At 41.9% G+C, this 12,238-nt stretch overlaps 1 protein-coding gene across 1 annotated transcript; it reads right to left on the reverse strand.

Annotated features, from left to right (window-relative positions):
- Window positions 1-5,053: 5,053 nt before the first annotated feature.
- Window positions 5,054-5,764, reverse strand: LOC136543298 (BTB/POZ and MATH domain-containing protein 3-like). The gene has a single exon (XM_066535783.1). The coding sequence runs from the start codon at window positions 5,762-5,764 to the stop codon at window positions 5,054-5,056; it is 711 nt and encodes a 236-aa protein (XP_066391880.1).
- Window positions 5,765-12,238: the final 6,474 nt, after the last annotated feature.

Below are 12,238 nucleotides of genomic sequence, written 5' to 3' on the forward strand. Positions count from 1 at the left end.
AAAATGGCAGTGCAGTTTCTTCATACAACAAATCAGAGGTGCTACTACTACTAAACCAGCTGGAACAACCCAACAATGCAACCAAGAGGTCATCTTACTATTAATAAAATAGGAGCAGTGGAGAAAGCGGCTCCAGTAGTGAATACATACCCATGGTGATAGTAGCTCCAACAGCTCCGGATCCGGGAGAGGGAGGGACGGCGCCGGGGAAGAAGGCTAGGGAGGGGCGGCGCCGAGGAAGAAGAAGGCCGGGGAGGGCCGGCGTCAGGGACCACCACCACCACGCCAGCACCATGAAGCCCGCCGCCACGCCGCCCGCCACCACCAGAGCCTAGATCTGGTTGCCACCGGCCTCCACCGGTCGGATCCGGGAGAGGGAGGGCCGGATCTGAGAGAGGGACGGGCGGCACCAGGGAAGAAGGTCGGGGAGGGGCGGCGCCGGGGACCACCACCACCACGCCAGCACCATGAAGCCCGCTGCCACGCCGCACGCCGCCCGCCACCACCAGAGCCTAGATCTGGCAACCACCGGCCTCCACCTGCCGGATCTAGGAGAGGGAGGGCCGGCGCCAGAGAAGAAGGCTAGGGAGGGGCGGTGCCGGGGAAGAAGAAGATCGGGAAGGGGCAGCGCCAGGGAAGAAAGGGAGAAGAAGGGGAGGGCGGCGGCAGGGAGGGGAGGGGCGCTGGGCGCCGGGTGTCAGGGAAGACCGGAAAAAGAAGGGTGGGCGCGCTGGGGTCCAGGTGCGGAGGAAGAAGGGGAGGGGCGTTGGGTTATGTAGATATTTTTGTTTGCCGAGTGTCCCAGATCGGGAGCACTCGGCAAAGTTATTTTCCCATTTTTTTTCTTCTCCTTTTTAGGAATTTTTGTTTGCCGAGTGTAAAAAAGAAAACACTCGGCAAACCCTTTGTTTATACAAAAAGTTATCAAATTTTAACATGAAACAATCTAAGTTCTCTATTGTCTATATAAAAAGTTTTGAAGTCAAATCCCAATTCGACCGTCACTTTGACTTCAAATCTTACTGATTCCTTTTCAACGCTACGATCCTTCTTGTGTGATGCTTCGGTTTATAAATATCGTACGTGACAAATTGTGCGAAACCTTCTCAATTTTTTACCACAGCCTCCACGTATGATATCATTACATCATGACAAATCTCATGATTTTCAGACTTCGTTTCCTTTTTTTAGAATTTAAAAACCATTTGGCCACACGTTCGTGGTCGTGTTTCCTGAACAAGATGTTCGAAATTTCTTTTCATTTCCTGGGTGACGCCTCACACTAGACTCAATAACATGAATATCATTTTTCTACTCATTTTATTTTATTATTTGAATCACTTATAGTTCAAATTTGACTTATATGAAAAAATTCCTAGAAATACAATAAATTAATTAAACATAGCAAAAAGATCCACAAATATACCAAATTTTAATATGGAATACCACATGTTGTATGTTGAGAGTAGAAAAAGTTTCAAGGTCAAAAGAGAAAAAAAATAAAATTATTTTGCCGAGTGCCAGACAATTACACTCGGCAGACATTTCTTTGCCGAGTGCCAGACAATTACACTCGGCAAACATATTTCTTTGCCGACTGCCTATCTTTGCCGAGTGTTTTCTTTCTAGTTTGCCGAGTGTCGAACTTTGCCGAGTGCTTTTTGCATCGTTTGCCAAGTGCATTTATTTTGCCGAGTGTTTTTTTCGCAGCACTCGGCAAAAGGCTTGTTGACCGAGTGTCCGAGGAAATACACTCGGCAAACATCAAGACACTCGGCAAAAGACTTGTTTCCGGTAGTGTTCCTAGCAGCGCTCTTGTTTGTGAAACCAGAATTGGATTCTAATATTTGACTCGATTACATGTTGCTTCTGATAACAAAACAATTTTCAATCCTTGTCGGTTACGCACAACTGCTCAAAAGGTGCGACGAGGAGTCATCATCAGGGTTTAAAATTTCGAATATTTTTTGGCTGGAATTCAGAATTCCATCGTTTTCCGTTTAGATTGATGACATGTATTTTTCAGGTAAACACTACCCGTACTATTGTACCTTTTATTATTTACGCTAAATACACTACTATATCAATATTTTTCAGATGCGGACAAAAATCATTTTTATAGCGGCTGGACCGCACGCCTCTAATTGAGGGTCCTTAACATAACGAAACGACTGCTATTATTTGTATCAAACCAATAGTGATTTATAAAAGCTCAATCCTGTAATCAATGGTGGGCCAATAATGATTTTTTTTGCATATGTATTAAGATACTTGGTCTGATTTTGAAACTATTACAAATCACCCAAATAGCACAAGAATCTCAAGTATTGGTCTAGGTAAATCCATAATGGATAAGAAGAAATATTTCGCTCACTACCGGAGACCGGCTTTTTGCCGAGTGTCAAGTGGTTTGCCGAGTGTTGTTTTTCGGGCACTCGACAAAGACGCCTTTGCCGAGTGTTTTTTTTTACGCTCGGCAAAGAAGCTCTTTGCCGAGTATTTTTTTTACACTCGGCAAAGAGCTTCTTTGCCGAGTGTTTTTTTACACTCGGCAAAGAAGCTATTTGCCAAGTGTTTTTTACACTTGGCAAAGAAAATTTCAAATCACATTTTGAAGCAGTAAATTAATTCAAATGAAAAGATTTTCAACTACAAAGTTGTATAACTCATCAAGATGTACAATGTTTGTTTTGGTCTTTTCTTCATATGACAAAGTGAAAATAAATTTGTTCACAAATCTAACATCTCTTTCTTGTAGTTTATGAAACTACAAGAGAGATATATAAGATTTGTGAATAATGTTAGAACGACTATATCGGATGACCAGATGATTAAACAACCAAAATAAACTTTGTATATCTCGAAAAGTTATGAAACTTTGTAATTGACAACTTTTTAATTTGAAATCATCTTGTCATGCAAAACTGTGTTTGAATTTTAAAAATTTAAAATTCGAACTTTTCAAACGACCTCGGATGGAAAAACAACCAAAATAAACTCTGTAGATCTCGAAAAGATATGAAACATTGTAGTTGGCAACTTTTTGATTTGAAATCATCTTGTCATGCAAAACTGTGTTTGAATTTTAAAAATTTAAAATCCGAACTTTTCAAACGACCTCGGATGGAAAAACAACCAAAATAAATTCTGTAGATCTCAAAAAGTTATGAAACATTGTAGCTGGCAACTTTTTGATTTGAAATCATCTTGTCATGCAAAACTGCGTTTGAATTTTAAAATTTTGAAATTCAAATTTTGTAAACGACATCGGATGGAAAAACTTCCTAAACTAAAAGTGTAGATCTCGAAAAGTTATGAAACTTTGTAGTTTACAACTTTTTTATTTGAATTCGTTTAGGGCCTCAAACAAGCAATTTATACTCGGTTTAGTATAATATGTTGGGAATTAAAATGGAATCCAGACACAAGTTACAGTGTGGTGTAGTGGTAGAGGAGGTTCGCGCACAGCGGGAGGTCGCGGGTTTGAATCCCGTCGGCCGCGTTGCTGCGAAATTTACGCGAAAAATGCCGGAGATGGGCGGGCGCTGTGGGGGCCTCCACTGATTAAAAAAAATCCATTTTTTCCCATTTTTTCGGGTTTTTTTTTCGGTTCCAACTTTGCAGAGTGTCGACTTTGCCGAGTGCCCGATAAAAGGCACTCGGCAAAGAATTCTTTGCCGACGGATTTTTTACCGGATGCTTTTTGCTGAGTGCTGCACTCGGCAAAGGCTTTGCCGAGGGCAAAGTAGCCTTTGCCGAGTGCATTAGGCACTCGGCGAAGCGTCCGAATCCGGTAGTGGCTCTAGGTGACCGCCTCATCCTGCTTGTTCGTGAACCAAACACATTCAAAATATCTATTACCATCTCTCATCCATAAATATCAATGGAACCAAACACATTCTTCTTAATTAGGCATGATTGGTTTCGTGTTCTAGCTCAGATGGGCTTGAAACTAGGCAACCAGGCCAACATCGGCTTATAGGCTTGATGGATACATAAGGGGCTGATTGACACGCTGCAAGTAGCCTAGCTAGGCCCACTAGATGTCTTGATTGGTTAGCTGAATTAGCAGTCAGACGTAGCTTGCAAGGTACATGGATTTTCTTTGTTTCCTCGAAACCTAGATCATGCATGCAGTGTGCGTGTAAGCACATGGGAGGAGAAATTTCGCTTGCTACATGCTCAACACATAGATAGGCTAGTCGGAGGCAAGCAACTAAACAAGACGCGTTCGTATTCTTTGATCCTGTCCAGCACGCGCTCTCAACAACGAACCAGGCCGAGAAGAGACAGAAACCAATCACACCCCAAGAAAATTTGCTTGGTTGTCCACTTGCATGTAGCCAGGCCTGTGGTAGAAATCCTCTCGCATCCCCGCTCTCTTGCTTCGCACAGCCCGAGCTCGACCACACCATAGAGGAACAGATTTCAATCTCGTTTCCTCGTAGCCAGGCCAACGGCCAATCAAAACATCGAAAGGCACCATCACGCAGGCCAGGTTAAGCTGCATCCACCCAACTGATACTTTAAGTGGATCGATCTTAAGATTGGCAAAGTCATGATAAGTGCCTCATGGTCAATAGACATGTTGCTAACCAATAAGGTGAATAGTGTTTTTTTGTTTCTGAAATTAAATCCATATAAAGACGTTGACACTTCCACCACAAAGACCACAAAGACTAGAAAGACTTAACTACATGAACCGCGCTTATCCATTCACAAGTATAGTCACGAGACAGAAGAACTATCATGCATTTGCGTTGGACACAACATTAGATTTTACCCACATAATAATATATTGATATAAAAAACATCAAGGTTCACTTTGTCGATAGCAAAAATAAAAACAATACTGGAGGTCACCGATAAACAGGAGTATCGGATTTATCAAAAAAAATTTATGGTCTCAATTTTTGCACAAAATTGTATAAGCTGTCTCCAAAGCATTTAACATCGAGAACTAGTACATAATAATATGAGTAAAGTTATTAACACAAGATAATGTCACACACTTTCACATTGGTGGATAAATAAATTAATTTCACTGGATTATTCAAACGGGGCCACGGCAGATGGAATAGCAGAAGTTGGCAAATCTCTCCAAGAAAGTCTCGGCAGGCCTGGCGTGATGGCGCTTGCACAGGTCGTCGTCGCACTTGCAGAGAATCCCCAGGCCCAGCCTCGCCATGTCGTGCGCCTGCACGACGACCTTCTCCTTCACGGTCCGCTCCTGGACGACGGTGACCGTGCACCGGACGGCGAAGCAGTCGTCCTTGAGGAACCTGGACCGCTCCAGCTTCTTCACGCTGATGAACCGCGGGCGACCCCAGCCGGGGTTGTTATCCTTGCCCCCAAAGGTGCGCAAGCCCAGCGACTTCTTGCTCAGCGTGTCTTGGTGACCGTACGCCGGCGGCGTGCCTTGGTGACGCACCAGAGCGAACTCGTACTCGGCGTGGACGACGGAGTCGCTACAGAGGTTCAGATACAGCGAGACGAAGCCGGCATCCTCCATGTTGTTGCCGTTGAGGTAGCATCGGATCCTCCAGGTGTGACCTCCGACCTCGAACGCAGATGACTCGATGTAGCTGCCGTTCTCGCCGTGCATCGCCTTGAGCCACGAGTAGCCCTGGAGTTTCAGCATGAGGTGATCGGTGGCGACCGCCATGGCGGCGACGGTGGACACCGAGACCTCCTCCGCCTCCGGAGACGACGTGGCGGCGCCGGCATCTAAGGGCACGTAGCTGACCGGCGGTAACGGTGACATATAGCCGGATTTTTGTTATTTGTTACTAAACACCCGGCGGCTGCGGCGGCGACCTACGTGCTCTTCTACGATCGATGCAGATGACAAGGTTTGGAAGGTTCATTTATGCAGATATATATAGCAGCTCCCTTGTTTCTGAAACCGGATGTGATAGATTCTAATATTGACTTGATTACATGTTGCTTCTAATAATAAAAGAATTTACAATCCTTGTCGGTCACGTACAACTAACTGCTCAAGGTACGACTACCAGTCAGGTACGACTACGAGTCAGGGTTCAAAACTTCAACTAAACTTTTGCTGGAATTCAGAATCTCATCATTTTAGCTCTAGACTCATGACAAGTAGGGAGGCCGCTACACCATATAAGAGCATATCTCCAACAGTATTGGGAGGAATAAATAAAACCATCTCGCCAAAAAAGTATGGGGAAGATTAAATAAAACCATCTCTAATAGTTTTTAATAATTCACTCTCCAAATATAGAAGACAATTTTACTTTAGGAATCATCCTATACTATCACTAAATTATCCTAACCACTTTTATATATTTTTTTCTCTTGTACATTTGTATCAAGAACACTTTCTTACTCTTTATTCTTTCACACGTCCTTTCACCTTAGAGCATCTCCTAGAGTGTTTTACTTTTTTCTCCTAAAAAGTTGTAGTTCGGCAACTCCTAAAAAGATATTGGGAGGGAACAAGATAGTTATCTCCGAGAGTTTCTAATAAATGACATCTAAAAAATCAAATTTGAGGCCCACGTCAACTTTTTCCGGCTTTTTTTGTTTTTTGTCATGGGAAACATATCGGCGTGCCATACCCTGAGCCCGCGATCTCCCAGCCACCGCCGCCAAGTCCCAGCCAACGCATGCAGCCACCACCCAGCCGGCTACCGCCTCCTTCCATCCAGCCGCGGCAACCTTCCAGCCGGCCACGCCCTCCTCCCTGCCTGCTGCCCGCGAGCAGCTTCTAGCCGGCCACGCCAGTCACAGCTTGCAAGCAGCCTCGCAAGGTCGGTAGAATCATGGCTGCTAAGAATTCTCTGTTGCAAACACTACGGGAAACCGGCGATTTGCCGAGTGCCGGAGTCTTTGCCGAGTGTATTTTATCGGGCACTCGGCAAAGACCGTGTTTGCCGAGTGCCAAATAAAATACATTCGGCAACCAAAAACACACGGCAAAATACGTTTTTGCCGAGTGTTTTTTTTCTGGCACTCGGTAAAGATGTATTTTGCCGAGTGCTATTTTTTGGCACACGGCAAAATACGTCTTTGCCGAGTGTTTTTTCTGGCACTCGGCAAAGATGTATTTTGCCGAGTGCCTTTGTTTTGGCACTCGGCAAACAGGCTTTTTGCCGTGTGCATTTTTTTTGGCCCTCGGCAAATCAGTTTTTCGAAGCAATTTTTGAGGCCCTAAATGAATTCAAATGAAAAACTTTTCAACTACAAAGTTGTATAACTTCTCAAGATCTACAAAGTTTATTTTGGTCATTTCTTCATTTGACAAAGCGACAATAACGTTGTTCATAAAATCTACATCTCTCATTAGTTTCATGAAAGTAGAAGACAGATATATAAGATTTGTGAACAATGTTACTACCACTATGTCGGATGAATAAATGATCAAAATAAACTTTGTAGATCTTGATAAGTTATGAAATTTTGTAGTTGGCAACATTTTGATTTGAAATCATCTTGTCATGCAAAAACGACGTTTGAATTTGAAAATTTTAAAATTTGAATTTTTCAAACGACCTCGGATGGAAAAACTTCCTAAATGAAAATTGTAGATCTCCAAAAGTTATGAAACTATGTAGTTGACAACTTTTTGATTTGAAATCATCTTATCATGCAAAACTACGTTTGAATCTCTCAAATTTAAAATTCAAAATTTTCAAACGACCTCGGATGGAAAAACTTACTAAATGAAAATTGTAGATCTCAAAAAGTTATGAAACTTTGTAGTTGACCACTTTTTGATTTGAATTCATTTAGGGCCTCAAACAAGCAATTTACTATAAGTTTGCCGAGTGCCTTTTTTCTGGCACTCGGCAAAGCCGTATTTTGCCGAGTGCCTATGTTTTGGCACTCGGCAAAGAGGCATTTTGCCGTGTGTATTTTTTTGGCCCTCGACAAATCAGTTTTTCGAATCAATTTTTGAGGCCCTAAATGAATTCAAATGAAAAACTTTTCAACTACAAAGTTGTATAACTTCTTAAGATCTACAAAGTTTATTTTGGTCATTTCTTCATTTGACAAAGCGACAATAACGTTGTTTATAAAAGATATATGTCTCATATTAGTTTCATGAAAGTAGAAGAGAGATATATATATGATTTGTGAACAATATTACTACCACTATGTCGGATGAACAAATGACCAAAATAAACTTTGTAGATCTTGAGAAGTTATGAAATTTTGTAGTTGGCAACATTTTGATTTGAAATCATTTTGTCATGCAAAAACGACGTTTGAATTTGAAAATTTTAAAATTTGAATTTTTCAAAAGACCTCGGATGGAAAAACTTCCTAAATAAAAATTGTAGATCTCAAAAAGTTATGAAACATTGTAGTTGGCAACTTTTTTATTTGAAAACATCTTGTCATGCAAAACTGCGTTTAAATTTCCAAATTTTAAAATTCAAATTTTGTAAACGACCTCGAATGGAAAAAACTTCCTAAACTAAAAGTGTAGATCTCGAAAAGTTATGAAACTTTGTAGTTCACAACTTTTTTATTTGAATTCGTTTAGGGCCTCAAACAAACAATTTACACTCGGTTTAGTATAATATATTAGGAACTAAAACGGAATCCAGACCAAGTGATAGTGTGGTGTAGTGATAGAGGGGGTTTGTGCGCAGCGGGAGGTCTCGGGTTCGAATCCCGTCGGCCGCGTAGCTGTGAAATTTATGCAAAAAAAAGCCGGAGATGGATGGGCGCTGACCGGTGGGGGCCTCCACCAACTAAAATAAATTTTCCATTTTTTTTGGGTAAAAATTCCTATTTTTTCGTGTTTTTTTCGGTTCCAACTTTGCCGAGTGTCGGGCACTCGGCAAAGGCTTTGCCGAGTGTCGATTTTTGGCACTCGGCAAAGAAATTTTTGCCGACAAAATCTTTGCCGAGAGACCTTTGCCGAGTGCGGCACTCAGCAAAGCCTTTGCCGAGTGCTTGGCTGGCTTTGCCGAGTGCCCCCAGCACTCGGCAAAGAGGGCGTCTGCAGTTGTGAAAGAGAATTAGAAAATTCCTCATCAGACGACGATATCTGTCTCATCATGTCAGCAACTGCAATTATTGAAACATATTCAAATCAAAAAGGAAGACATGGTGGTTCTGTCGCAGGCCATAAAGTTATTTATCGAGAAAGAGAAGGCAGGCACCAAAGGATGTTTCAAGATTGCTTAGCTGATGATCCGACATACGGGCCAAATATATTCCGCCGGAGGTTCGTGTTCATTCACTTATGATATGTACATAGTACGCTATGTAATTGTTGTAAGATTTATTTTATTTTTTAATTTCAGGTACAGGATGAGTCAGGATCGTTTCCTATGCATAATGAATGCTGTAGAATCATACGATGACTACTTTGTGCAAAAAAGGAGTGCAACCAATGTTCTTGGGTTAAGTTGCTTCTAAAAAGTCATAGCAGCATTTCGTATGCTAATATATGGAGTTCCAGCCGATCCTACGGACGAGTATGTTCGCATTGGAGAAAGTACCGCAATTGAGAGCCTACGTAGGTTCGTTACTGCAGTTGTTGATTTATTTGAAGATGAATACTGAGATATCCTAATGAGGCTGACACAACACGCTTACTGGTACTCAGTGAGCAAAATAGTTTTCCTAGTATGTTAGGGTCCATAGATTGTATGCATTGGGCGTGGACAAATTGTCCTCTAGAATGGCAGGGTGAGTACAAGGGGCATATGGAGGAGCCCACTATTATTTTGGAGGCTGTTGCTTCTAAGGATCTTTGGATATGGCATGCCTTTTTGGAATGCCTGGATCTCATAATGATATCAATGTGCTTCACCGGTCTCCTTTATTTGCTAAGCTGCCAGAGGGTAGAGCTCCTGAGGTGAACTATACCATAAATGGTCATGATTACACGATGGGTTATTATCTAGCCGATGGTATATACCCATCATGGGCTACTTTAGTGAAGTCCATCTCTCAGCCTATGGGGAACAAGAACAAATATTTTGCCAAAGCACAGGAAGCAGCAAGGAAGGATGTCGAAAGAGCTTTTGGGGTTCTGCAATCAAGATTTGCCATTGTTCGAGGAGCAGCTCGTTTATAAGACACAGAGACACTTGGCAACATCAAGAAAGCTTGTGTCATTATGCACCATATGATTGTTGAAGATGAGGGAGTCGTTGACCCTACAGAGCAGTTCGACTATGGTGGCTAAAATATGGAACCTTCTCATGAGAGTAATCACACCCTTGATGAATTTATTGAAGCACATAAAAGGATCATAGACAAGGAAACACACCACCAGTTAAAAGAAGACCCCATCGAGAGCACCTCTGGCAGCATTTTCCTGATAAATATTAAGTTCATAGGCCTTCTATGAATTTATTAGCATGAGTACTTTTTCAGCTTCAAATTGTAATCAGTACTTTGTTTGTCCTATGTTTGATTATAAACAATTTTCCATTGTCTCGAAATCAGATTTGTGCACTTGTGTCATATAATTTAATTTTTTCTTCTTTCTCAAAATACCATGCAGCCGGCCAGTACCAATCAACATCAGCTACAGTAGCATGCACTTGTGTACTATATACGAACACATATGCAAGCAATCAGCGTTCATGTCAAAAGCAAAGGCTATCTGCAGGCATCAGGCGGTCGTGTCCATCTAGAATTCAGCAGCAGGTACCAATCACCAGCAGCAGTAGTTACCGGTCATCTACCAGCAGCAGCAGGTAGCAATCAGGATCAGGAACAGTAGGTGACTGCTGATTGCAAAACCATCAACAAAGAACACAGAAAAAGTAGGCAATCAGGCAGCCAACTAGCGGTAGCAGACAGTTCCATGCAGTACAGGACCATGCAGGCAATACGCTGGTAAGGAGCAAACGCCCAGCTAGCACCAGTACCAATCAATTTCGTAGCCACATATACAAAGGTTCACGGAATATAAATAATACAAATTAAAAAGCACTTGACCATATATGATAAAGCAAATGTTCACTGAATTCCAAAATTAAATGGCTATAGGGAAAAAAATGACATGAACTAGTTCTAATTCGCCAAACGACGAGCAACAATCTTCTGCTGCATAACTGTGTAGTACTGCTGCTGCTGCGGGGTCAGGCCACTAATGTCCATTGCCATTATTTTGTCCTCCTTTTCCATCGTGTCATTTTCCACCTTCAGCAATTCAGCTTCTACCTTTTTTTCTTCTAATGTCAGGCGCTATTTCTCTAGCTCAAGTGAAGCCATGTACCTCTCCTCTTTCTTCTCTTTCTCCATGTCAAAAGCCTCCTTCTTAGCCCACATTTTGTCCAAAGCCTCCATGCAAGCTTCACCTCCTCCTCGCCTAAGAGCTTCTTTTGCCTTCTTCTGACCCATTGGCCTCTTTTGGGTTGCGGACTCTAGGGGTGCAATCTCAGTAACATCCTCAGTATTGTTGACTTGTACGTTCCTGTGAGTGGAGTCCGTGTGAATCTTCTGTTTCTTCTTAGCAGCTTGCTTCTACTGCTCTGCCAGTTCCCTCATCTTGGCCTTCCACTTCTCTTAATCCTTCAAAATGTTCCAACAATGCATCAGGGTGAATGTCTTGTCACTATTCAATCCTTTGAACATAGCTGATGCTTCAGAAACCTGCAAACATGTGTTTATTAAATATCAACGTACTATATGTGTTCTAAGATTAATGAAATATGTAAAAAAAAATGATTACATTAACACTAACCTTGTCTTGAATGGGTTTTCCACTTTGATTTCTACGGTTAATCGCGCCATAGCAGGCACAATACTTGTTGACATTATCCAAAATATGCATCCATCTATGCATTAGTGAACTCTGTGTTCGGCTTGGAAATGACTTCCTACCTTGTCACAAAACACTATAGGAAGGAACAAAAATAATCTAGGCAAATCAATAGTATATCCATGCCAATTCGGGATAAAACCACATTATGTATTGGCAACAGTTACTGTGTTCATCACACCAAATTCCCAGCGAGAGCACCAAAATGCATCAGTTCCTAGATTCAACTAATACAATCACTAAGCCACATGTGCAGCTAATAACATGAGTCGGCAGCTACATGTTCTTTGACTCAAGTTCAAAAGTACTAGAAATGCATCAGTTCCTAGATTCAACTAATACAATCACTAAGTCTCATGTGCAGCAAATAACATGAGTCAACAGCTACATGTTCTTTGACTCAAGTTCAAAAGTACTAGAGCATATAAGCAGCCAACAGCTAAATGGTTCTTGACTCAATAATTTCAATAAGGA

The sequence above is a fragment of the Miscanthus floridulus genome, chromosome 3, assembly GCF_019320115.1.
Source record: "Miscanthus floridulus cultivar M001 chromosome 3, ASM1932011v1, whole genome shotgun sequence".
Lineage (NCBI taxonomy): Eukaryota > Viridiplantae > Streptophyta > Magnoliopsida > Poales > Poaceae > Miscanthus > Miscanthus floridulus.

What these genes read in the sequence shown, in the direction of transcription:
- LOC136543298 (XM_066535783.1), bottom strand. Translation starts at nt 5,764, where the DNA reads ATGTCACCGTTACCGCCGGTCAGCTACGTGCCCTTAGATGCCGGCGCC.